Genomic DNA, 27,691 nt, shown 5'->3' with positions numbered 1-27,691 from the left:
TGCAATGGTTTGAGCTCTCGATGAACAATACGATCAAGCTACTCACTTGAGAGCCCCCTTTGATAGTACGGCTATCGATCCTATAACCCGGTCTCCAAACTATCACCATGAGACTGGTAAAATATAAAACCTATCAAAGGCAAACCTTTGCCTTGCATGAAGTCCACTTGAGCTAGATGAAGAGGATCTTAACTCCCTCAAGTTGGACCACCTTTCTTGATTGTGTTCGCTCGATGAAGACTAGTTGATTGCTCCCCCATACTCCACTATGGGTGAGACACTCTTTGGCACATCTTCAAAAGTCCATTGATGCCATAATGGCTGGCAAGCTACAAGCATGATTTCTTCGTGATGCTCCACTTGAACTTGCACAACACAACCTTGATTTGATGTCATCCTCCATGGGTTGTATGTGATCTTCCTCTTGACGCAAGCCCATGGAAGCAAACCTAACCCCACATAGAACTGTCGCAAAGACCATGGGTTGGTACACATAGCGCAATGGACAATGCTTACCAAACCATGAGATCACTTGATCCCACTCTATGTATCTTCTATGCTTTGTGTTATGATCAACTTGAATCACTCTCTGTACTTAGTCTTGATCAACCTTAACTCTTTCCAACTCTCTTCATTTGGATGATGTGTTGATGGTAAACATGAATGATCACACAATCTTCTTCTTCAAGACATGCTTGCAATAAGCTCAATACTCACATGACCAATCTTTGGATAATTCCTTAATAGCACCTTGGTCAAATCATAAACTCCTTGAAACCAACACATGTACTTCAAGAAATGCCTATGGACAAATCCTTCAAATGTAACTCAATGCAACCATTAGTCCATAGAGAATTTCATCAATTACCAAAACCACACATGGGGGCGCCGCATGTCCTTTCACCATGTTTCAGATCTGATCTTGCAAGTTATAGTCACCTACTACGGTTATGATTCGACAACCCTAGATGACAACAACTAGGCCCACTCTCAGTGATGACCGTAGTTTGAGGAGTTCATGTATTCACTATGTGTTAATGCTTTTTTCCGGTTCTCTATTGAAAGGACACCTTAATATTCCTTAGTTTCAAATATGGAACCAGCTACCACGGGAGGGTAGACAAAAGGTGTCATGCAAGTTCTTTTAATAAAGCACGTATGACTATTTATGGAATACATCCCTACATTATATTGATGAACTCGAACTAGTGCCGTATCGCCCTAGGTTATAATTGTCACATGATGAATATCATCCAACAAGTCACCGATCCAATGCCTACGAATTTATCATATATTATTCTTGCTAAGTTACTACTATTGCTACTGCTATCGTTACTGCTACAATATTACTGCTATCACTGTTACTGTTACCGTTGTTGTTGTCAATACTATCAAAACTATCAAACTACTTTGCTACTGATCACTTTGATGCAGATAATTTATCTCCAGGTGTGGTTGAATTGACAACTCAGCTGCTAATACCTTTAAATATTCTTTGGATCCCCTTGTGTCGAATCTATAAATTTGGGTACTTACCCTCAAAAACTGTTGGGATCCCCTATACTTGTGGGTTATCACTGTACATGTGTGTGTGTGTGTGCATGCATGTGTGTAATGTGTGTGTGTGTGTGCGGGCTCAAGGGCGGCCATGGTGCGACAGGGGGCGAGTCTTACAGCGGGGCCGACGGCCGGCGGGGCGAGGCGACGGGGACGGGCGCGGCGACGCAGGGACGGCGCGATGGGGACGGGTGCGGCGACGGGGTGGCGACGGGGATGGCAACACCAACGGCGCACGACGGGGGCGGCGACGGGAGCGGCGGCGATGTCGAACAAAGAAGAGGACGAAGAAGTGGGGGATGAAACTGAAAATTTTCGAAGTGTTTTCTTATATAGGAGGGACCTTTAGTTCCGGTTGGAGCCACCAACCGGGACTAAAGGTCTGTTTTGGCCAGGCCAAGCGGCAGGAAGCGCAGGCCTTTAGTCCCGGTTGGTGGCTCCAACCGGGACTAAAGGGGTACCTACCTCTACTGTGATGACCTGTTGGGCATACTGGGCTTGCGGGCCTGCATCCTGGCCCAACTACAGGTTGGGTTTCTAGTCATATGCAGGCCGCTGTGGCCGAGTAGGCGGGCTTTTTTTTCTTTTTTTCTTTTTTCTTTTCTGCTTTATTTATTTTCTTTTATTTATTTCTGAGTTGTTTTTTGCTGTATTTAGAGTTTCTTTGTGAATATTTTTGCTTTAGGTACAAACAATTACAAACTTTCTCTTAGTACCAGTAGTTTTAAAATTTGAATAGTTTAAATTTGAATTATTTGAAATTTGTGTCAATCACTAATTTGTGAATAACTTTACTTTACAAATAGATTTTTCAATGATTATTTTTTCTTAGGTTTAATATTAGTGTGTTTTATTATTATATTCAATTTGGTAATACTTAGTTTATTTAAAAAACGAAATGCCTTTGTAACAGATGAGTTTTCATCTGAAACCCTGATACATCGAAAGAGATTGTCCATTTTGTACAAGAAGTGCATCTAATTTTTGTTGTAACCCTCTCAACTTTTTAGCACATGCTATGTGGGTGAAATGATGATACCATGCCAACTTTCATCCTTTTCAGAGTTCATTTGTAGTGTTTTCAATTTTAGGGTCATTTAGCTCAAAAAATTAGTAAATGCATGAAAAATAGCAAATGAAGTCAGAAAGGGTTGAAAATTGATGACATGGCTTTGAATGGTGTATATTGAACGCACAAAAAGTCTAGAGTTGTAATAAGTTTAAAAAAATGAAATGCCTTTGTCACAGATGAGTTTTCGTCCGAAACCCTGACACTTCGAAAGAGATTATCCATTTTGTACACAAAGTGCATCCAGTTTTTACCGTAACCCCCTCAACTTTTTAGCACATGCTATGTGGGTGAAATGATGATACCATGCTAACTTTCAACCTTTTAAGAGTTCATTTGTAGTGCTTTTCAATTTCAGGGTTATTTAGCTCAAAAAATTAGTAAATGCATGAAAAATACCAAATGAAGTCCGAAAGGGTTTAAAATTGATGCCTTTGTCCGAAGCACACAAGTCCACGTTTCAAATGCCAAAACACATAAGCACCCTAACTATTACAAAGATTCCCTACGGTTTGTCCAAAGTGGCACTTTCCAGATATATAAGTCCGGAAACTCACTAGAGAAGAAAGTGATGACAGTAAAGTTGGTCACATCCTAGAGTGGGATCTTTGGGTGTGAAACTTTTTCTTCTTGTGTGTCCCTTTGCGTCATAGCCATGGACAATTTTCATCATTTAACTGGATGCTCGGGCCAACATTCACTGTGAAGTGAGCAATTTCATGAAACTTTTCATAATCTTCTGACATGTCTGTCTTGTCATCCACTCCCACAATGTTTCTTTTCCCAGAAAGAACTATGTGGTGCTTTGGCTCATCGTATGATGTATTCGCTTCCTTATCTTTTCTGTTTCTCGGCTTGGTAGACATGTACTTCACATAGAAAACCTGCGCCACATGATTGGCTAGGACGAATGGTTTGTCTGCATATGCAAGATTGTTGAGATCCACTGTTGCCATTCCGTACTGCGGGTCTTCCTTTACGCCGCCTCTTGTCAGATTGACCCATTTGCACCGAAACAAAGGGACCTTCAAATCACTTCCATAGTCAAGTTCCCATATCTCCTCTATGTAACCATAATATGTGTCCTTTCCCCTACTGGTTACTGCATCAAAGCGGACACCACTGTTTTGGTTGGTGCTCTTTTTATCTTGGGCGATCGTGTAAAATGTATTCCCAATTATCTCATACCCTTTGAAAGTCATCATATTCGAAGATGGTAAGTGGGACAGCAAGTACAGGTCATCTTCAATAGTGTCGTCATGCATGGCACGTCTCTGCAACCAACCGGCAAAAGTCCTCGTTTGTTCACGTGTAATACAGTCTTCAGACTGCTCCGGGTATTTGGAGCTTAGAATATTCTTGTGTTCCTCCATGTACGGAGCCACCAAGGCGGAATTTTGTAGAACTATGTAGTGTGCTTCAGTGAGAGAATGCTCGTCCATACATATTATTTGATCCGGTCCTACCATGCCATTTCCACCCAGTCTGCCCTTATGCCGTGATTCAGGAACACCGATCGGCTTAAGGTCAGGAATAAAGTCAACACAAAACTCAATGACCTCCTCATTTTCATGGCCCTTGGAGATGCTTCCTTCTGGCCTAGCACGGTTATGAACATATTTCTTTAAGACTCCCATGAACCTCTCAAAGGGGAACATATTGTGTAGAAATACAGGACCCAGAACGTCAATCTCTTCGCATAGGTGAACTAGGACGTGCGTAATGATATTGAAGAAGGATGGTGGGAACACCAACTTAAAACTGACAAGACATTGCACCAAATCATTCTCCAACCTTGGTATGATTTCTGGATCGATTACCTTCTGAGAGATTGCATTGAGGAATGCACACAGCTTCACAATGGTTAATCGAACGTTTTTCGGTAGAAGCCCCCTCAATGCAACCAGAAGCAGTTGCGTCATAATCACGTGCCAGTCATGAGACTTCAGGTTCTGAAGCTTTTTCTCCGCCATATTTATTATTCCCTTTATATTCGACGAGAAGCCAGACGGGACCTTCATACTGAGCAGGCATTCAAAGAAGATTTTCTTCTCTTCTTTGGTAAGAGCATAGCCTGCATGGCCCTGATGTATGCCGTCCTTTCCATGCATATGTTGCTGGTCCTCCCATGCCTCTGGTGTATCTTTTGTCTTCCCATACACGCCCAAGAAGCCAAGCAGGGTCACGCAAAGATTCTTCGTCACGTGCATCACGTCGATTGCAGAGCGGACCTCTATGTCTTTCCAATAGGGTTGGTCCCAAAATATAGATTTCTTCTTCCAGATGGTACGTGTCCGTCAGCGTCATTCGGAACAGATTGTTCGCTAGGACCCTTTCCAAAGGTTGCCTTCAGCGTCATCCCAGTACAGTGGCAAGGCTTCGTCGGGTGATTTGCCTCGCCTTTGAAATGCTTGCCTTTCTTTCTTACGGGATGCTTGCTCAGAAGAAATCGACGATGTCCCACGTACACATTCTTCTTACAATTATCCAAATATATACTGTCGGTATCATCCAAATAGTGCGTGCATGCGCGGTATCCCTTGTTTGTCTATCCTGAAAGGTTACTAAGAGCAGGCCACTCATTGATGGTCACAAACAGCAATGCATGTAGGTCAAATTCCTCATGTCCGTGCTCATCCCACGCACGTACACCTTTTTCATTCCACAACTGTAAGAGTTCTTCAACTAATGGCCTTAGGTACACATCAATGTCGTTGACGGGTTGCTTAGGGCCTTGGATGAGCAATGACATCATAGTGAACTCCGCTTCATGCACAACCAAGGAGGAAGGTTATACATACATAGAGTCACAGGCCAGGTGCTATGATTCTTGCTCTGCTCCCCAAAAGGATTAATGCCATCTGCACTTAGACCAAACCATATGTTCCTTACGTCACCTGCGAAGTCCTCCTAGTACTTTCTTTCGATTTTTCTCCACTGCGACCCATTAGTGGGTACTCTCAACTTCCCGTCTTTCTTACGGTCTTCTCTATGACATCGCATCAACTTGGCATGCTCTTTGTTTTGGAACAAACGTTTCAACTATGGTATTATAGGAGCATACCACATCACCTTGGCAGGAATCTTCTTCCTAGGGCGCTCGCCCTTGACATCACCAGGGTCATCGCGACTGATCTTATAGCGCAATGCACCGCATACCAAGCATGCATTCAAATCCTCGTACTCACCACAGTAGAGGATGCAGTCATTAGGGCATGCATGTATCTTCTGCACCTCTAATCCTAGGGGCATACAGCCTTCTTTGCTTCGTACATACTCTCGGGCAATTCGTTGTCCTTTAGAAGCATATTCTTTAACATTATCAGCAACTTTCAAGATCCCTTGTCAGATACACCATTCTCTGCCTTCCATTGCAACAATTCCAGTGTGGTGCCCAGCTTTTTCTTGTCAGCTTTGCAATTTGGGTACAACAATTTCTTGTGGTCCTCTAACATGCGCTGCAACTTCAGCCTCTCCTTCACACTTGCGCAGTTTCTCTTTGCATCGGCAATGACCCGACCTAGATCATCAGCGGGCTCATCTGATGCCTTCTTCAGCTTCTTCCCACATTGTCGGCTCAGCTTCTTCCCGCATTGCCAGCTCAGCTTCTTCCCCCATTGTTGTACCATCATATTCAGGGAATCCATGGACAGGATAGCTGTCGTCGTCCTCTTCTTCTTCATTGTCTTCCATCATAACCCCTGTTTCTCCGTGCTTGGTCCAAACATTATAGTGGGGCATGAAACCGGACTCAAACAAGTGGACATGAATGGTTTTTTGACTTAGAGTAATTTTGATCATTCTTACAGCCAGCACATGGACAAGACATAAAACCATCCGCCCGCTTGTTTGCCTCAACTGCAAGCAGAAAAGTACGCACGCCATTAACAAACTGGGGAGAGCATCGTTCATTGTACATCCACTATCGGCTCATCTTCATTACACAGCACCGAAAAGACCAAATTAATACAAGTTCATACATAAAGTTCCATACACACTTATTCTCATAAAACAACATACAAACTCTCTAGCTAAAGCATTTAAATGCAACAACAAATGCGATCAAGATGGCAACTAAGGTAACAATTGATAAAACAGCATAATGATACCAAGCCTCACTACCAATGGCATATTTTCTAATATTTCTAATCTTCAAGCACATTTTCTCCATCTTGATCTTGTGATCATTGACGACATCAGCAAGATGCAACTCCAATTCCATCTTCTCGTCCTCAATTCTTTTCAATTTTTCTTTCAAATACTCGTTTTCATTTTCAACTAAATTTAACCACTCGACAATAGGGTCGTTGGAATTTCCTGTTCACATACCTCCTAGATAAAAATATCTATGTCAACTTGATGGGCATAATTTTTCATAAACACGAAATGCAACAAATAGTTATAAAAGAGAATATACCACATCCAAATCATAAACTGGACGAGGGCCGACGGGGATAGATATCAAAACCATGGCACTATGTATAACAAAAAACGTACGGGTAAGATAATTATACAAGTAACTATATATCTAAATCACACAAACATGATTTTTTTATAAAAAATATAAGAACAAGAGGCTCACCACAAGGTGGTGCTGGCGACGGGATGGTGCGGACGATCGACGGTGGTTAGGACGGAGATGGGAAGGCACTAAGTAAACCACACCTACATATGCAAACTAAGAGTTATTTTGAGCCTAAATTGCATATAAATCAAATAAACTACCACATATAATTCCTCCCAAATTACTAAAACCCTAAAATTAATCACTATATAGAGCATTGCAAGAGCTAATCTAGCAATGAGAGATGAAAGGACAAAGTTGCTAACATTTGTGATCACTTGAATGGATGGGGGCCTTCAAATCTTGACAAAATTTGAGCAAAATGTGTGATGAGCTCGAGGAAGAGGGGAAGAACAGAGAAGAGGAAGGAATGAAAGGGGAAGAACAGAGAGCTCGGGCTGGACGAAGGGTTTATATAGGGTGATCTTTAGTCCCGGTTGGTTATACAAACCGGGACTAAAGGTGCATCTCTAGTACAGGTTCATGCCACGAACCGGGACTAAAGGTGTTGGTGGGGCCGCAGCCTGACACCAGCCTGCCACCACCTCTTTACTCCCGGTTCGTGGCACGAACCGGGACTAGAGGTTCGTCACGAACCGGTACTAATGGTCACCGCCCACCTAGCCGTTGGAACCGGCACTAATAGTCACATTAGTGCCAGTTCAACTACCAACCGGGACTAATGTGCTTCACATTAGGCCCTTTTTCTACTAGTGGAGTCTATTGACCAGCTCACCCACCCCGCTTACCGTCCACGTCGCGTGCAATTGGTACATGACCTCTGCCCGTCAAGTGCCAAACGAAATGTGCACTGTTGACGTGGGTCAGCCCCTCGACCATACGGGCTGGATACTTTTTGTCTGGACATAGTATATGTCGGGGATATACCCCGCGGTGTAACCCGGCCGGAAGTATAACCCAGTCAGACTTGGCGACTCACTGATGACCCGCCCTGGCTGGACGACACACTAAGTGACCCGCCCGATCCTGGCGACTTATGGGTGACCTGGCAAGCGGATCAGAGGAGCGACAAGACCCAGGGGCCCAGGAGGCTCAAGGCCCAGAAGGCCGGCTTATGTTATGGTAGGCCGGCTTAAGAGTAAAGGCGTGAGGAATATCTTCCTTACAAGGAATCAAGACCTGGACTTGTATCCGGCTTGTAGTAGAAGATAGGCTAGTCCTAATCCTATTTGGACTCCACATGTAACCCGCCCCTCTAACTTATATAAGGAGGAGCAGGGCACCCCAAAGAGGGACAAGTAACAAGAAACAATATCTAGGGCCAGACACAAAGGGGGAGCCGGCTTATGCGGCGACTCTCGATGAGCATAATGAGACCTAGCCTCAAACAGCATGTAGGGCTATTCCGGATGATGTTTCCCGGGGCCCGAAGCTATCTAAATCCTCGTCTTCTGTGATGATCCGCCTAGCGTCTCTCGACTCCGCCCAACCCCTCTCAAGCTACCACATAGATGCGTTGGCCTCGCGACTAAGTCCTTGCAAGAGGACATCTGCCATGACAATTCCACGACAGTATACACCTGACAATATGTTCAACAACCCGTATCCCAATGCGAACAAGTGCATAATGATACACTGAGCACGCGAGGTCGTCCACTCTTGCAAATTTCCGTAGATGCTAGTCGCTATGATGGCTTATTCAGTTCAGTTCACGGCAAGGATGGGATTTTCTCGTAAGGCCTCATTTGGTTTCACGGTATCCCCGGGATCGCACACACGCACACCCTACCCCTATGAGCACCTCCGAAAGACTGAACTAGCATATTGTCTCCTCCCACTGAATGTGCATCGCCGGAAATCCTGAAATAAATGCAGGAATAAATGCGAGCACCAGGATTTGAACCCTGGTGGGCTGGGGATACCACAGTCCCTCTAACCATCCAACCACAGATTGGTTTGCATCGAACCACAATTCAGAAGCAGCATTTTTTTGGTTCGATTCTGGAGCTCCCACAAAATAAAACATTTGGATTTTAAGGTTTCGACGACCGGCGGCTTCGTCGGAGCCCACGAGCGTGGTCCCGACGCCTCCATCAGGCCGGCCGAAGCATTCCTCCGCGCCGCCTCCTCCGACCCCCATCCCGCCGGCCCCTGAGGTCCTCTGCCCCGCCGGCTCCGACCGCCCTAACCGCCATCCGCTGCCATCCTCCGCCGGCCCCGGCGAGCCCACCCAGCCGGCAGCTGCTGTCCTTGGACCTCTGCCTCGGTGAGCCTCTCTTTTTCTTCTTTGTACATGAAAGAGTGGATGGATGCAGATGATTTGCTTGTTCTTCTCTTTACATGGAAGAGTATGGAACAATGGATGGATACATGGATGTAGATGATTTGCTTGATTGATGAATGCATGATGTTAGTTTATTTGTAGATGGATGGATGAATGGTGCAAGTATGTTAAAAATTATTAGTTCTGTGATTACAAAAGCCATAGATTCTTGCTGACAACTGCCCTCTGGTCATTAGCTGGTCCCACCTCCCATGTGTCAAATGCACTATTAGATGGGTCCTGCATGTCGGATTCGGTCTCATATACTACGAGTTAATGAACGTGCACATTATCGAAACATTATTGCAGAGTATGTGCACTTTTGTCAAATGCAAGATTAAATGTGTAGTTTTCTGATAATTCTTCCATAATATGTGCATATTTGTTCGATTTACTCTTGAGTCTTGACAGTTTTTTTCTGCAGGAAAACATAGAATAGGTGTGTTATCTGGCTTCGATTTGCTGTCTAAACATTTCTTGATCTTCACTCATCATCACTGGGAGGTTAAGAAACTTAAAGCATGAGGTTAGTAGTCTTAATTCATCCTTTGAATCAATAAGAAGCTGTTGAAAGATATCATGCATACTGACTTATTTCGGTATGCATGTTTTTCAGAGTCTTAGTTATTACTCCATTACTTGACTTGGGTTATTTCAAGTCTTGATTATCTCTGGGCTAGCATAATGATGGAGCATAAGCATTTTTTTACCAACTTGTGAACAAGTGCCCAGCATATTTGTTTGGTGTCCTGAGGAATACAATTGAACTTTACGTTGCAACATGACATGGTAAATTGAAGTGCGTAGAGAGTCTTGAACTTAATCCATGTTTTATACTCCCTCCGTTCCAAAATAGATGACCCAACTTTGTACTAACTTTAGTATAAAGTTGGGTCATCTATTTTGGAACGGAGGGAGTAAAAAATAGATTTCCCTGGTTGAGAAACTGGAGGTACTGATAGAGCTAATATGTCAAAGGGCTTATATTGAATACAGAATTTTCTATTTGGCTTTTGCATTTTACGGTACTATGAAGTCTTAGGAAATAGCATTGTTCTGTTGCCTGCTTAAACACCATAAGGCCTAGCTATCGATTTCTACAAGGATGTGGTATTGGCAAAAATGGGTATGATTTTGTAGTACCATTTCCATTTTTATACGGTATTGTACATGAAACCATGTTTTTTGCGCAAATGTTTTGCTATGATCCAGAGCTAATGAAACAACTGAACTGGCTGCATAAGTGTGAGCTAGACCTCAACTTGCTTGATTTTCCTTCATTATTTTGATTTTTTTTCTCCAGCTCTCATCGTGTGAAGTGGAATGAGGACAATCTGTATGAGATTGAATCAAACAAGCCAGTGCGGCAGAAGATAGCCGAGCCCAAGACACCGTATCACCCTATGATGGATGATGATGGTACATGTTTTGTTACCTGTATCTCATCATATCTGACCACTATTTGTGCTCATAATGTGCGGGTGCTGATGTTTTTCACTGATTGCTCTCTCTAGGGTCACTATCACCAACACACCCTTTCGACAAGTGTCTAGATGCGACTGTTAGTGCAGAAGATATATTAACTGCTTTAAATGGTGTGGCCTCTTCAAGTAAAAATGATTCAAAGGATGATGAGTGGGCATCCTCAGATGATGACGCAGATGCCATAGAACATGATGGTGGTTGGTAGCTTCTTTCTCAGTAACCATTTTATGTTTCTAGAGTTACTATAGTAAATAATAATTTCGGATGATGAATTTATTTGACTAGCTGAGTTATGCAACTCCATTTTATGGTATCAACTTTCTGTAATGAGGTCCATAGTTGATCCAACTAATGACTCTTTCTGTAATGAGATCATATAGCTTTTCTGTTTTCCTAGCTAAGTTAAACCTTTTGTGACTCTTTCTAAGTCTGCATCTTATATCATGATTTATATTTGTATTTGATGTCATGCGCAAGTGTATACTTCATTGTCAACGTAATGGGCAATAATAAGCTCATCATCCGAGTCCAGGACGTTATTTGAACATGCAGTGATAAATGTTGGGTGTTGATGCAGACTCAGAAGCTGACAAATCATCAGTGAGTTTCAAGGAGCACCACCGCAATCACTACCATGAATTCCGCAAGGTCAAGGAACTGACGCGCACTGGATCCCTGGTTGAAGATGGGGCCCGTGCGAATGAGCGAACTGCAAACAACGTCGAAGACAAAACCGCACGAGAGAAGGCAACAGGCGACAAGAGTGAATCGTCAACATCACCTCAAGTATGAGCCGCAAAGTGAATTCTGTGGTCGCTAAGCCTAGGGAAGTTCAATTAAGCAGGAGCATGCAGTTTGCGCTGGAACATACTGTACTAATTAGCATCCACACTCTGTCACGCATTCATTTCCGTCGACGAGGACGGCAGAACAGAATCTCCGTCCATGGGTCCGTCGAGCAGAAGAACAAGGGAATGAATCCGTGGATTTTTCCAGCTTAAAAGCGCTCTCTACATTGTACTCTTCCGGCCTCTGATTTATGGAGTAGTACGAGTTGTTGGCATGCGCTCCTTTGTTTCTTGTTGCAAAATCAATCTACTGGTTTGCCGGAAAAAGAAACAACCAATCTACCGGTAAGGTAACGAATTTTATACGTTGGCGCACAAGTACCATGGCGCCGCTAGTGATTGTTGCTCGCAAATGAGGCCCCCTAGCAACCACCGTGCCGCCATCTACAAATCTTCTCTTGTTCCTTTTTATTTCCTTATTATTTTGAGATTCGAGCGAGGGCCTCTCCAACAGTTTGTATGTTAGTTTGTTAGTAAAATATATCATGTCATCAACCAACAGCTTAACATACAACTACTTCAATATGTTGTATTTAGTTTGCCCAATAAGATGTGAAATAATAAATAAGGTGCCCGCGTGTATTCCTGCCTGGCGTCAGCTGCCCGCATTTATGCCGATGTAGAGCGGCCGCTCCGCATTAACGTCGCCCAGAGCAGATGCGAGAGAATTGAAGTAGCAGCGACATTGTTAGAATAAATTCGAGGCGCACAGTCGATCTACCAAGGACAAAGCAATCACACAAGCACGACTGAGATCTGTTAACGAGGTTCAACAATATGGCTACATCCCGGGGCCTGACTACGGGCGCTCCTCCCCATGACACCGCTATAATACCGCACACCAACCGCTCGGGTGCCGGCACATGCCACCGGCTCCCTCACGTGTCTGTGCTATTATGTTGGCATAGATTACATCGTGTGTCTACCCCTCATTATATAAGAGGCCTAGAATATAAGTGTCCTATTTGGGAACTGATTCCATATCCTGTCTACACACCGTACGACTCAGAGTCCAACTGTAACCTACCTTATACAATAATATTTGACACATCTCTAACAAACTTCACCTTGGCAAATATTCTTGACCACATTGGATTCATCCATGCGTCGAACCTCCATGTGCATTGGACTTGAGATACACCATGAGCACCTCAGCTACTTCCAGACTCCATGTGACTCCACTTGCAACTGTAGTCCCTTTTCATCTTCTTCACAATCAACACTCGAACAAAATTAAGTTCCTCATTACTCTACTTTGCACTCCCAACTTCTGGAGTATCCGTTCAACGCCATCGCATGTCGTGGTTCTAAGTCTGACAGTAGTGTAAGGGGGTACTAAGGGAGAGGCAAGATCCTAGCAATGGAGTTGTTGTACACGCAAGAGTTTTACGAGTTCAGGCCCTTCTCGGAGGAAATAACAGCCCTACGTCTCGGAGCCCGGAGGCGGTCGACTGGATTATATGCGTGTGAGTTACAGGGGTGCGAACCCTTTACAATGAGGAGGGGGGTGGCTTATATAGAGTTCGTCAGACCCCTCCAGCCCTCAATTATGCAGGGTTTAAAGTACATTAAGACCGGGGGTTACTGGTAACGCCCACATAAAGTGCTATGAAGACCATAAAGGCTACTTAATGACATACCGTTGCGTGTAGAGTGACTTTAGATCTCCTAGCCGTCGAGTGGTTAGCTCCATGGTCGAGTGGTTATCTTCGCGGTCGAGTGTCCCAGAGTCTGTCGAGTGGATCACCTCTGGGTCGACTGACAGGTAGTTTCTTCTAGAGATGTCCTTGGGTAGGGTAATTTAGACAGGTCCATGACCCTACCCTAGGTACATAGCTTCATCATTAGCCCCCGAATGGATCGGGGTTTGAGTGGGGAAGGAGTTGAGAATTTTTCTGACCCGTTTCTTGTGCTGTGAGCATGTCTTGTCTTGGATCAATGAACTTTTAGATGACGGCACCAACTTCTTTTTCAGTCGCCTTGATCCATTCTTTGTATCTGTCGAGTGAAGTTTTCGATTGGGGGAGCTCCGAGTGTCAGAGCGGAGGAGATCTTCTGTCTGACGAGTCGTTCTGCAACTCGCAGATTCTGTGGGATTCGAATTTTGGGAAGCGCGTGGGACGAGGCGAGGCCGCAGCAATCGGACAGGATAAGGCAGGGATGCCTCAATTTCCGCGCCACCTTTTTCGCCATGTATCACGCGCGCGACTGTTGCGGGATTTGACAGGATCGTCCGGGCCCACATGTCAGCCACTCGGAAGCAGCCTTATATAAAGCGCCGGACGGGGTTTTTTCAACAGTGCGCCCTCATTCCTCCCTCTTCTCCAGATTTCTCCGCCGCGTTAGCTTTTGCCTCAGCGCCGCTGCCCCGCGCGTGCTTCGCCAGCGACGATGGTGAAGGAGAAGACGGCGGCTCTGGAGCGGGCGAAGAAAGCGACGGCGAAGGCGAGGGGGAGGGGAACTAGTCGGAGTGGCTCTTCATCGAGGACCGGCCTGCCGCCGGGCTGGATCCAGGGCGACTGGATCCGCTCGACAATTACTCAGGCGGATCTCGACGACCTGGCCGACGGAGGGCTGATCCCAATGGATCGGGGCGGCTCCCGGGGAGGGAGTCAGAGCCGCAGCCTCAGGAGGGTGAGTGCATTCTTCTGGCCACCCACGTCGACCGTGGGTTTTCTTTGCTGCCCCACCCTTTCTTCCGGGGGTTTCTGAATTTCTTTGGGGCACAACTCCACCACTTCACACCCAACTCCATAGTGTACCTCGCCGCCTATGTGTCTTTGTGTGAATGCTTCTTGGGTTGCTGGCCTCACTGGGGCCTCTTTAAGTACATCTTCACCTGTCGCTCCCAGACAGTGGAGAAGGCAAATCCGAGTGACGAGAGGACACATGTGATTCAGATGTGCGGGGGTCTTGGGATCCAGTTGAGGGGGAAAAGTTCTTTTCCGACCATGGTTTTGCCCGACTCCGTCCGTGGGTGGCAGTCGACTTGGTTCTACTGCAAGGACCAGCCGACGCCAGGGCAGTCGACCGGGCTCCCTCCCTTTTCCATGGAGCTAGTGAGGAAGCCCTCCTCTTTGAAGGTGATCTTGGAGGAGAAGGTGCAGGTGAGGGTGTTGGTCGAGCGTGTCGTGTAGCTCATCCGTGATGGGGTGACTGGTATGGACCTCCTGGAAGTCTTCCTCCGGCGACGCATCCAGCCGCTCCAATTTCGAGATCATCCTATGTGGATGTATTCTAGAACTGAGGACACCACTCGGATCCACCCGAAGGATATCGATGGTGCCACGCTGGAGCGGTGGATGGGAAGCATTACGGGGAACAAGGACAACCCCCGAGGAGCCAGAAGGTTCGTTCCACTCGACCAATCATATGAAGTTGACAAGGTCCAATTCTGCATTTCCGACTGAGATTCTGTCTGTTTGAAATCAACTGACTGACTTTTGTCTTGTTTGCTGTCTTCTAGGTCACGACTGAAATGCACTTGATGCCCAACGGGGCACAGGAACAAGCCGAGGAGGGAGAGGCGAGTGGAGGTGAAAGTGAGGTGGAGGAGTGGCAATCTGACGGCGAGGGGGAAGAAGTTGAAGACGGCTCCAGCGAGGAGGAGGAGGAGGAAATGGAAGTCGATCCTCCTCGCATGGAAAGGCGATCCAAGCTCGCCCATGACCCCGCGAGGGAGCGAGGCAAAGCGGTTGCGCCCGTTGTGTCATCGACAAAGCGCCCTCGGACGGCCTCTCCGGTGCCGACAGAAAAAGTGCCGAAGCATCCGCGGGTGGAGTCATCAAAGCCACCGAAGGCCTTGCCTAATATGAAAATGGCCATTCCCACCATCTCCGGGTAACAACAGGATTTGTGTTTCCTTGTTCAGCTCGAGTGAACTTCCGGTCGACTCATCGACTAACCAACCGGTTTCTGAAATCTGTAGTGCCGCTACCTCCGAGACCTCTGCCAAGGACGGCGACCAAGAAATGGAAGACACTGTCACCTCCAACCCTGGTACGTTCTCTTGTAGTTTTTGCTTTTGGTCGATTGGATCTTCGTTTCCAACTCTGGATTTATCTTGCAGCTCCTCGTCACGTCATTGATCTTCCTGATGACGATGACGAGGTGCCCCTGAGGGCGAGGAAGAATAGACAGGCCGCAGCTGGCAAGGCCACTCGGACTGCGTCAGCACCTGAGGCACTGGTTCAAGAAGGTGGCGACATCGCTCGGCATTCCGTGACTTTCACTGTGCCGCTGACGAGTGTCCGGCCTTCGTCGTCGACTGCTGAACTGCCCTCCTTTTTCGCCACACACCACGTCCTAGAGGACCAGGCGAGCGCTGCTAAGGAGGCTATACGCCACACAAGGATTATGAAGGAGCAGGTGAAGGCGATCCGGGAAGCTAGCCAAGCGGCTTATGATGCAAGCACAGCCCTTCAGAGTAATGTCCAGGTTAGTTGGCAACCGCCTGTTCTGTTAGGATATGTTATCTGAATATTTTCTTTCCAAAATCTCTTTGTGTCTAGGTGTGTCGATTGGGTTTGTAGATTGGTGGGGGCACGCTGAGTGCACCCACTGGGTGTAGTCCCCGAGACTATGGTGGACTGCTGGGAGTCGACTGTAGTCTTTGTAGTTGAAATTTCTTCACTCGGTCCGGTCGGGCCATGTCGAGTGGAATGTCAGGACCTGTGGGGGCACGCTGAGTGCACCCACTGGGTGTAGTCCCCGAGGCTATGGTGGACTGCTGGCAGTCGACTGTAGTCTGAAGAACTCTCTCTCTTTTTTCTTTTTTTTTGTAGACTATGATGAGACCATAATCTCTTTGTTCCTTTCGGTCGACTGGTCAATCGAGTCGGTAGAACTAGTGGGGACACGCTGAGTGCACCCACTGGGTGTAGTCCCCGAGACTACTGTTGAATATTTTGATTCTACTGTAGTCTTAGAAACGTTGCTGTTTTTCTCTTAGTCACTCGGAAGTAACCTCTCTTTGATGTCTGTCGACTGACTCTTTTGCAGAAATCTTGCAAACTCGTGGCCCATTATACTGAGTTGGAAAAGAAACATATCCACCTCGACCTTGAATTGAAACTTGTTCAGGAGAACTTCCAGAAGGCGAAGGACGAGGCAACAGGTACGATTGGTGAGAACTTGACGATTGTTTTTATCTTTCTGCCCATTATTGATTCTGACCACCTTGTCATTTTGCAGAGAAAACGAAGGTGGCTCTAAACAAGAAGGACCAGGAACTTGCTGAGGCGCAGAAGGCTGTATTGGATAAAACAAAGCTGGCGGAAGAGAAGCCGACTTCATTCGGCAAACTCGAAGAAGAGAACGTCAACTTGAAAGCTGCTCTCGACGCGGCCAAGAAGGAAGTCAGCCATCTGAAGAACGATAAGATTGCTCTGAGTGACAAGGCAAGTGAACTGGTGGGGAAGAAGAATGATCTGGAAGCTTATCTGGGAGGGCTCGCCAAGAAGTTGTTCCTGATGCTTGAAGGTAACCTTTTTATGTCGACAGGAATGATCTGAAGTCAACCTGTCAACGTCGATTCGTCGCGGAACTGCTGGTTTATGTTTGACTTGCGTTTACAGAATTCTGCCAAAACTTTGAGGAAGAGACCAGTTGAGTGGGGACAGGCTTGGATCCCATCAACTCTCCAATGAAGGATGAAGCCTCCATGAATGTTCTTCGACTGGAGTCTCGCGTCGCTGGTGTGGTGGACTATCTGGCCCGACTAAAGGCAGCAATGTCGCGAATCGACATGACACTCTGGCCAGGGGAGACGCTTCAGAACGACCTCGAGTCTTTGATGACTCGACTGAATGAAGTCCCAGGCCGAGTGCAAGAGTGGAAGAAGTCTTCTACCAGGTGCGGTGCTGATGTAGCTCTGTCTTTAGTCCGTGTCCACTACAAAGATGCACGAGAGGAAAAGCTGGCGTCCCTCAAGGTAGCCAATACTAAGAAGCACGACTTCGGATCCTTCATGGAGACATTCATTGCTGCTGCCACTCGGATTGCTGATGGAATCGACCTGGACGAGTTTGTCGCGCCTTCCAGTCCTCCACCGGAGGAGTAAAAAACTTCTATGCTTGATGCCTTAAACTTGCCTCGGAATGCCGAGTGGTTTTTGTAACCGATAAACTTTAACAGGCTTGATGCCTGAGTACTTCTGGATCCATAGGATGCTATCTAAACTTGGCTTTGCGGTTGAATATGTTTGCATTCATCTTAGAATGACATTGTTCTTTGCTCGGAATATATTTTCGTGCTTGGGACTTGCTCTTGCAGGCTGGAGCACAGATTTCAGTCGACTTGCGTCCTTGTGACCCAAGATGAGGCGCACATTGTATTTGTGCCGAAGCTCGAAGGAGAAGGTAGCAGTCGACCTGCACATTGCCGACCTTGTAGAGCGCATATTGTATTTGTGCCGAAGCCCGGAGGAGAAGGTAACAGTCGACATGCACCTCGTAGTCCTTGCAGAGCGCACGTGGTATTTGTAACGGAGCCCGGAGGAGAAGGTAATCAGTCGACCTGCACCTCGTCGTCCTTGTAGAGCGCATGTTGTATTTGTACCGGAGCCTGGAGGAGAAGATAACATTCGACCTGCACCTTGCCATCCTTGCGGGTCGGAACGATTTTCGTACTTAGGCGAGTGCTGGACTGCAGCTAAGCCTCCGAGTGTGAGGCAGACTCACCACTCGGTAGGATTTTAAACACTTGGGCGAGCACTGGGCTGCAGCTAAGCCTCCAAGTGAGAGGCAGATTCACCACTCGGTAGGATTTTAAACACTTAGGCGAGCACTGGGCTGCAGCTAAGCCTCCGAGTGAGAGGCAGATTCACCACTCGGTAGGATTTTAAACACTTAGGTGAGCACTAGGCTGCGGCTAAGCCTCCGAGTGAGAGGCAGGTTCACCACTCGGTAGGATTTTAAATACTTAGGCGAGTACTGGATCGCAGCTAAGCCCCCGAGTGGGAGACAGGCTCACCACTCGGTGGGATTTTTATTGTTTCTCATTGTATTTGTGTCGTAGCTCGAAGGAGAAGGCAGCAGTCGACCTGCACCTTGTCGTCCTTGCGGATCCATGGTAAATTGAAGTGCGTAGAGAGTCTTTGATGACTCGACTGAATGAAGTCTCAGGCCGAGTGCAAGAGTGGAAGAAGTCTTCTACCAGGTGCGGTGCTGATGTAGCTCTGTCTTTAGTCCGTGTCCACTACAAAGATGCACGAGAGGAAAAGCTGGCGTCCCTCAAGGTGGCCAATACTAAGAAGCACGACTTCGGATCCTTCATGGAGACATTCATTGCTGCTGCCACTCGGATTGCTGATGGAATCGACCTGGACGAGTTTGTCGCGCCTTCTAGTCCTCCACCGGAGGAGTAAAAAACTTCTATGCTTGATGCCTTAAACTTGCCTCGGAATGCCGAGTGGTTTTTGTAACCGATAAACTTTAACAGGCTTGATGCCTGAGTACTTCTGGATCCATAGGATGCTATCTAAACTTGGCTTTGCGGTTGAATATGTTTGCATTCATATTAGAATGACATTGTTCTTCGCTCGGAATATATTTTCGTGCTTGGGACTTGCTCTTGCAGGCTGGAGCACAGATTTCAGTCGACTTGCGTCCTTGTGACCCAAGATGAGGCGCACATTGTATTTGTGCCGAAGCTCGAAGGAGAAGGTAGCAGTCGACCTGCACATTGCCGACCTTGTAGAGCGCACGTTGTATTTGTGCCGAAGCCCGGAGGAGAAGGTAACAGTCGACATGCACCTCGTAGTCCTTGCAGAGCGCACGTGGTATTTGTAACGGAGCCCGGAGGAGAAGGTAATCAGTCGACCTGCACCTCGTCGTCCTTGTAGAGCGCATGTTGTATTTGTACCGGAGCCTGGAGGAGAAGATAACATTCGACCTGCACCTTGCCATCCTTGCGGGTCGGAACGATTTTCGTACTTAGGCGAGTGCTGGACTGCAGCTAAGCCTCCGAGTGTGAGGCAGACTCACCACTCGGTAGGATTTTAAACACTTGGGCGAGCACTGGGCTGCAGCTAAGCTTCCAAGTGAGAGGCAGATTCACCACTCGGTAGGATTTTAAACACTTAGGCGAGCACTGGGCTGCAGCTAAGCCTCCGAGTGAGAGGCAGATTCACCACTCGGTAGGATTTTAAACACTTAGGTGAGCACTAGGCTGCGGCTAAGCCTCCGAGTGAGAGGCAGGTTCACCACTCGGTAGGATTTTAAATACTTAGGCGAGTACTGGATCGCAGCTAAGCCCCCGAGTGGGAGACAGGCTCACCACTCAGTGGGATTTTTATTGTTTCTCATTGTATTTGTGTCGTAGCTCGAAGGAGAAGGTAGCAGTCGACCTGCACCTTGTCGTCCTTGCGGATCGGAATGAATTTCATACTTAGGCGAGTGCTGGACTACAGCTAAGCCCCCAAGTGGGAGGTCTGCTCTCCACTCGGTAGGATTTTTAAACACTTAGGCGAGTACTAGACTGCAGCTAAGCCCCCGAGTGGGAGGTTCTCTCTCCACTCGGTAGGATTTCAAACACTTAGGCGAGTACTGGACTGCAGCTAAGCCCCCGAGTGGGAGGTTTGCTCTCCACTCGGCAGGATTTCAAACACTTAGGCGAAACGGATTCGCAGCTAAGCCCCCGAGTGGGAGGTTTGCTCTCCACTCGGCAGGACTTCAAACACTTAGGCGAAACGGATTCGCAGCTAAACCCCCGAGTGGGAGGTTTGCTCTCCACTCGGCAGGATTTCAAACACTCAGGCGAAAACGGATTCGCAGCTAAGCCCCCGAGTGGGAGGTTTGCTCTCCACTCAGTAGGACTTCAAATACTTAGGCGAAACGGATTCGCAGCTAAGTCTCCGACTGAGAGGCTTGCTCGTCACTCGGCAGGAAAAAAAATTACAAACTTAGGCGAAACGGATTCGCAGCTAAGCCACCCACTGGGGGATTTCTTACACAAGCAAAAGCGGCAAAAATTAATGGGAAAATTATAACACTTTTGTCTTTGATAGATAAACTACAGGAGTACTTTTATTGCATCTCATCCGAGTGAGTACTTAAGTGTAAAAGGGGCGGAGTAGATCCGCATTCCAAGCTCATGGCTCATCAATATGGCGATCGACGTTGTAAAGACGGTATGCTCCGTTGTGGAGAACTTTGGTAACAATGAAGGGGCCTTCCCAAGTAGGGGCGAGTTTGTGTGGCTTCTGTTGGTCCACTCGGAGGACCAAGTCTCCTTCTTGGAAGGCTCGGCTCTTCACATTTATGGCGTAGAATTGGCGCAAGTCTTGCTGATAGATGGTCGATCAGATCATGGTCATCTCTCTTTCTTCTTCCAGAAGGTCGACTGCGTCCTGCCGGGCTTGTTCTGCTTCGACTTCAGAGTAGAGCTCGACTCGCGGTGCATTGTGAAGCAGGTCATTTGGCAGAACCGCTTCAACTCCGTAGACCAGAAAGAACGGAGTTCTCCCAGTCGACCGATTTGGAGTAGTCCTCAATCCCCAAAGAACTGATGGAAGTTCGTCGACCCACACGCCTGCTGCGTGCTTGAGGTCACGCATCAACCGGGGTTTCAGTCCTTTGAGAATTAGGCTGTTTGCTCTTTCTGCTTGTCCATTCGACTGGGGGTGGGCGACTGAAGCATAGTCGACTCGTGTGCCTTGAGAAGTGCAGAAGGTTTTGAATTGATCGGAATCGAAGTTTGACCCATTATCAGTGATGATGCTATGCGGAACTCCACATCTGAATATCAATTCTCTGATGAAGCTGATGGCAGTGCCAGCATCAAGATTTTTAATGGGCTTGGCTTCGATTCACTTGGTGAACTTGTCGACTGCCACCAGTACATGGGTGAAGCCGCTCCTGCCAGTTCTCAGTGGTCCAACCATATCTAACCCCCAAACAGCGAAAGGCCAGATGATTGGAATGGTCTTCAAGGCTGAGGCGGGCTTGTGTGACATATTGGAGTAGAATTGACATCCTTCACACTTGTCGACTATCTCTTTCGCCATTTCATTTGCTCTGGGCCAGTAAAAACACGCTCGGTATGCTTTAGCCATGATGGTCCGAGAGGACGCATGATGGCCACAGGTCCCCGAGTGGATGTCGTTGAGAATCATCCGACCCTCTTCCGGCGTTATGCATTTCTGGCTGACTCCAGTCGCACTTTCTCTGTACAACTGTCCCTTCATGACAGTAAAGGTCTTGGATCGACGGACGATCTGCCAAGCCTCTTCTTCATTCTCTGGGAGCTCTTTCCTTAGGATATACGCGATGTAAGGCACTGTGCAGTCGGGAGTGATAACCAGAACTTCCATGATTAGGTCGACTACGGCTGGGACCTCAACTTCAGTCGGATCCGTGGCACTTTTTGGCTGTGGGGCTTCTTCGGTGAAAGGATCCTCTTGAACTGACGGCGCGTGAACATGCTCCAAAAACACGCCACTGGGAATGGCTTCTCTTTTGGAACCTATCTTCGCCAAGTCATCAGCTGCTTGATTTTTCAGTCGGGGTATGTGATGAAGCTCTAACACCTCGAATTTATTCTCCAGCTTTCTTACTGCATTGCAGTAACCAGTCATAGCTGGGCTTCTGACGTCCCACTCTTTCATCACTTGGTTAACCACTAAATCCGAGTCATCGTAGACCCATACAAAAGTGCTTCGTATTCTGCTTCATTGTTGGAGGAATCAAAGTGAATCTGGAGTACATATCTGAGCTTATCTCCTCGGGAGGAAACGAATACTACCCCAGCCCCGAAACCATTCAGCATTTTAGAGCCATCAAAGAACATGGTCCAGTGCTCTGAGTGAACTTGAGTCAGCAGTTGTTGTTAAGTCCACTCGGCGAGGAAATCTTCTATTGCTTGGGACTTGATAGCTTTCTTTGCCTCAAATCTGATATCCAGGGGAAGAAGTTCAATCGCCCATTTTGCCACTCGACCAGTTGCGTCTCTGTTGTGCAGAATCTCTGATAATGGGGCATCGCTGACGACTGTGATGGTATGGTCAGAGAAGTGCTGAGCAACTTTCTTCGTGGTCATATAAATCCCATATACAAGCTTCTGATAATGAGGGTATCTTTGCTTTGATGGGGTCAGGACTTCAGAAATATAATATATTGGGTGTTGAACTTTGAAGGCTTTCCCTTCTTCTTCCCGCTCGACCATAAGTATTGTACTGACGACTTGTCCTGTGGCTGCAATGTAAAGCAGCAAAGGCTCTTTGCTGATCGGGGCAGCAAGCACCGGCTGGGTGGAAAGCAGGGTTTTTAACTCTGGAAACGCTGCATCAGCTTCAGGGGTCCACTCGAACTTGTCTGACTTCTTCATCAGTCGGTAAAGAGGCAATGCCTTCTCACCGAGACGAGAGATGAATCGACATAAAGCAGCCAAGCAACTAGTAAGCTTCTGAACATCATGCACACGCACAGGTCGTTTCATTCGGAGTATAGTGCCCACTTTCTCTGGGTTTGCATCGATTCCTCGTTCGGAAACAAGAAAACCGAGCAACTTTCCACCAGGAACTCCGAATGTGCACTTGGATGGATTAAGCTTGATATCATACCTCCTGAGGTTGGCAAATGTTTCAGCGAGGTCAGTCAGCAGGTCGGAACCTTTCCGTGACTTGACCACAATGTCATCCATGTATGCTTCCACATTCCGACTGATTTGAGTGAGCAAACACTTCTGAATCATCCTCATGAACGTGGCTCTGGCATTCTTGAGGCCGAATGGCATGGTGACATAACAGAAGCACCCGAATGGGGTGATGAAAGCTGTTTTGATCTCATCGGGTCCATACAGATGGATCTGATGGTACCCGGAATAGGCGTCTAAGAAAGACAATCGCTCACATCCTGCAGTCGAGTCGACTATTTGGTCGATGCGGGGGAGAGGAAAATGATCTTTCGGGCAGGCCCGATTGATATCTTTAAAGTCGATGCACATGCGAAGTGACTTTTCCTTCTTGGGGACCATGACAACATTGGCGAGCCACTCGGAGTGGTAAATCTCACGGATAAACTCTGCTGCTAAGAGCCGAGCCACCTCTTCGCCAATAGTCTTCCTTTTTTGGACGGTGGACCGCCGCAGATGTTCCTTGACAGGTTTTGCCTTTGAATCGACTCGTAGACGGTGCTCAGCCAGCCCCCTGGGTACACCTGGCATGTCAGAAGGTTTCCATGCAAAGATGTCCGAGTTCTCACGGAGGAACTGGATGAGCGCTTCTTCCTATTTGGGGTCGAGTGTTGTGGAGATATTAGTAGGAGCAGCGCTGGGGTCGGTCAGGTGGATGTGAACTGGCTTTGTCTCACCGGACGACTGAAATGCTGATTCCATAGCGGACTTCTTGGCTCGTAACAAATCACTCGGGTCTGCATTTCTCTGGTGTTCCTGCCACTCTTCTGCTACCATTTGAGCATCGGCGATCTTTGAGCCTTTCTGAAAGCACTCTTCCGCCTTCTTGCGATTACCAGTAACAGTGATCACGCCTTTAGGGCCAGGCATCTTCAATTTGAGGTACACGTAACATGGTCGAGCCATAAAACGTGCATAAGCTGGCCTGCCCAAAATGGCGTGATAGGCACTTTGGAAATCCACGACCTCAAATGTCAACTTTTCTTTGCGGAAGTTTTTGAAATCACCAAAAACCACATCGAGAGCAATCTGGCCGAGTGACGCGGCCTTCTTGCCAGGAATGACTCCATAGAAACTCATGTTGCTTGTGCTGAGTCTGGACATCGGAATGCCCATCCCTTCCAGTGTCTCTGCGCACAGTATGTTCAAACTACTGCCGCCATCCATCAACACTTTAGTCAGTCAAGTACCTTCAACAACTGGGTCGACCACCAGAGTCTGCCTCCCAGGGGTGGCTATGTGCGTCGGGTGATCAGACTAGTCGAATGTGATGGCCGTCTGAGACCACTTTAGATAATTGGGTGTCGCCGGAGCAACCATATTCACCTCTCGGTTTATAACTTCCAGTCGACTTTTGCTCTCAACGTCAGCAAAAATCACCAGAGTGGAATTGACCTGAGGATATTCCTCGTCACTATCCCCCTTGTCCTCAACTTTGTCTGACTCCTTTTCTTTATCCTTGGATTGTTTCCCTTGGAACTGTTGTATCAGGAGTCGACATTGCCGAGTGGTATGCTTCGGGTAAATGAAATTACCCTCTTCATCTTTCTTTGTGTGGATCTGACACGGTAAATCCATCACGTCATTTCCTTATTTATCCTTCACTTTCTTGGGGTTCCAAGGCCCTTTGGGCTTCCCTTTGAACTTTCCTTGAGTCACGGCCAAGGCTTCTCCAGGAGCAGCTGGCTCGGCTTTCCGCTTTTGCTTCCGGCTGGAGTTCCCTCCTCCCGTTTCCTGGGCGACTGACTTGTGCTTGCCACTCCGGAGCCGATCCTCTTCCTCACCATTGGCATATTTGGTGGCTATCTCCATCATTCGACTCAGAGACATGTCTCCGGTTCGACCGAATTTCAGGCTTAGCTCTCTGTACTTAACGCCTTCCTTGAAGGCGCAGACTGCCTGGTGATCAGATACATTCTCTACCGTGTGATGTAATGTGATCCATCTCTGGATGTAATCCCTCAAAGTCTCATTCGACTTCTGCACACAAGATTGCAGCTCTGTCAGTCCTGCTGGTCGCTTGCATGTTCCTTCAAACGTTCTGACAAACACTCGGGAGAGATCTTCCCATGTGTAGATGCTGCTGGGTGTCAACTGATTCAGCCATGCCCTGGCTGATCCCTCCAACATAAGAGGCTGATGTTTCATGGCCACCTCGTCATTTCCGCCGCCGATCTGGACAGCCACTCGGTAGTCCTCAAGCCAAGCATCGGGCTTAGACTCACCATTGAACTTACTAACTCCAGTCGCCAACCTGAAGTTGGGAGGAATCACTGCGGCCCTGATGGCTCTGCTGAAACACTCTGGTCCGGAGACATGCACTCGGCTGCTGGTGGGTACATCTCTGTCGTGACCCTCTCTGTGAGCTCTGCTTCGGTCGACCAGACCTTGAACGATGATGGATCTCGCATCAAAGCCTGGTTCCCTGGGGTCGACTGGAATTCTTCGCTCGCCACTGTGCTGGTGTCTATCATCCTGTTGTCGAGGTGCGTAGGATCCACCCCTTGGGGGAGGGGTGGGCACTCGACGTCGATCATCGCGATCGAATCGATGATCATACTGCTCACGGTTCCTGTACTGATCGTGCCGGTCTCCACGCCCTTCACGCCTCGGGGGCGATCTGGGGCTATGAGCCGACTGGACCGTATTCGCAGCCACGGATTTGCTGTGAATCCTATTCCACGACTGTGATATAGCTGAATTTTGATCTCCTGCTGCTCGGAGCAAATCTCTGATCTGCATCAAGCCTCTGCCAGCCTCTGACTGGGAAGGCTAAATTGATTCTGCTATACGGGCTGCAGCTGCTAAATTCTGAATCGGAGTTCGATATACCTAAGTCGGAGGTGGAAAGAGCTGACGTCGACTGGAGTCCGGGACCTGTTGCCGCGCACGCTCGTCGAGTGCTCGTTGAAGGTTCTCCAGTCGAGTGCGCTCAGCCAGGTTGGCCAAGCGCGCGTCCTCTATGGCGCAAGCCTCAAGGGTTTCTCCAACGATAGGAGTGTGAAGTGCATCCATGTTCCGGCGGCGTAGTTCTTCCCTTTGCAGCGAATTTAGGGGCTCGGGGAGGTATTCCTCATGGGCGTGTGATGGATCGCCTCCGCCGTCACCTCCCTCGGCACTTGGAAAGCTGGGGGGACCGTGTGGTCCATTGACCACCAAGACCTCCGCCGCTGGATCACTGTTGTCGCACTCGGATGCAGTCTCTGCGGAGCCAGTCGAACAGGCCGTAGAGAGATTCGTCGGGCTCGATTGCCGCGACTTGGGCGGTGGTCGACTTGCGATCCACCACGTGCCTCACCCACCGCTGAAGCCTCGACCGACTAGAGCGCTTGCGTCGGCGGGAAGCTGGGAGGGAGGATGACACAAAAACCGGTCGATACTGGGTCGATGGTTGCCGCAGGAGGACGCTGCGGACGCACGCGCGAAAGTGCATCGCTCCATGGACTGGGAGCGCGTCAACATCGAGCGGAGCCTCCTGAAGCCAGGCAGAGTCGTCGGCGACGAACGTGAGCGCGCCGAGATGGATCTCGCGGCCCTCAACCAAAACTCCGCCTAAAACCATGATGAAGGAGATCGGAAAAAATTTGCAACTTCTCCAATAAGTTGCTAAGACACCTGCCCCACGGTGGGCGCCAACTGTCGTGGTTCTAAGTCTGACAGTAGTGTAAGGGGGTACTAAGGGAGAGGCAAGATCCTAGCAATGGAGTAGTTGTACACGCAAGAGTTTTACGAGTTCAGGCCCTTCTCGGAGGAAGTAACAGCCCTACGTCTCGGAGCCCGGAGGCGGTCGACTGGATTATATGCGTGTGAGTTATAGGGGTGCGAACCCTTTACACTGAGGAGGGGGGTGGCTTATATAGAGTTCGCCAGACCCCTCCAGCCCTCAGTTATGCAGGGTTTAAAGTACATTAAGACCAGGGGTTACTGGTAATGGCCACATAAAGTGCTATGAAGACCATAAAGGCTACTTAATGATAGACCGTTGCATGCAGAGTGACTTTAGATCTCCTAGCCATCGAGTGGTTAGCTCCATGGTCGAGTGGTTATCTTCGCAGTCGAGTGTCCCAGAGTCTGTGGAGTGGATCACCTCTGGGTCGACTGACAGGTAGTTTCTTCTAGAGATGTCCTTGGGTAGGGTAATTTAGACAGGTCCATGACCCTACCCCAGGTACATAGCTTCATCATCGCACACTGATCATGTCTGCGTGAAAGTGAACAAGTCACATATTGGTCGCCACATATAAGACTTATCC

At 47.9% G+C, this 27,691-nt stretch overlaps 1 protein-coding gene across 1 annotated transcript; it reads left to right on the top strand.

The window, feature by feature from the left end:
- Positions 1–8,706: 8,706 nt before the first annotated feature.
- Positions 8,707–11,751, top strand: LOC119350140 (protein phosphatase inhibitor 2-like). The gene is made up of 5 exons (XM_037618116.1): positions 8,707–8,771; positions 9,190–9,417; positions 10,778–10,893; positions 10,989–11,156; positions 11,537–11,751. Exons 1-5 carry the CDS (start codon positions 8,707–8,709, stop codon positions 11,749–11,751), a joined length of 792 nt encoding a protein of 263 aa, XP_037474013.1.
- The last annotated feature ends 15,940 nt before the right edge of the window (positions 11,752–27,691 follow it).

This window comes from Triticum dicoccoides, chromosome 1B, assembly GCF_002162155.2.
Source record: "Triticum dicoccoides isolate Atlit2015 ecotype Zavitan chromosome 1B, WEW_v2.0, whole genome shotgun sequence".
Lineage (NCBI taxonomy): Eukaryota > Viridiplantae > Streptophyta > Magnoliopsida > Poales > Poaceae > Triticum > Triticum dicoccoides.
Note: the sequence above shows the minus strand (reverse complement) of the source record. Positions and strands in the feature narration are given on the sequence as shown.

What these genes read in the sequence shown, in the direction of transcription:
- LOC119350140 (XM_037618116.1), top strand. Translation starts at nt 8,707, where the DNA reads ATGACAATTCCACGACAGTATACACCTGACAATATGTTCAACAACCCG. An exon ending in GTCCTTGGACCTCTGCCTCG is followed by an intron (nt 9,418 to 10,777) that starts GTGAGCCTCTCT and finishes TTTTTTCTCCAG; the next exon opens with CTCTCATCGTGTGAAGTGGA. An exon ending in CCCTATGATGGATGATGATG is followed by an intron (nt 10,894 to 10,988) that starts GTACATGTTTTG and finishes TGCTCTCTCTAG; the next exon opens with GGTCACTATCACCAACACAC.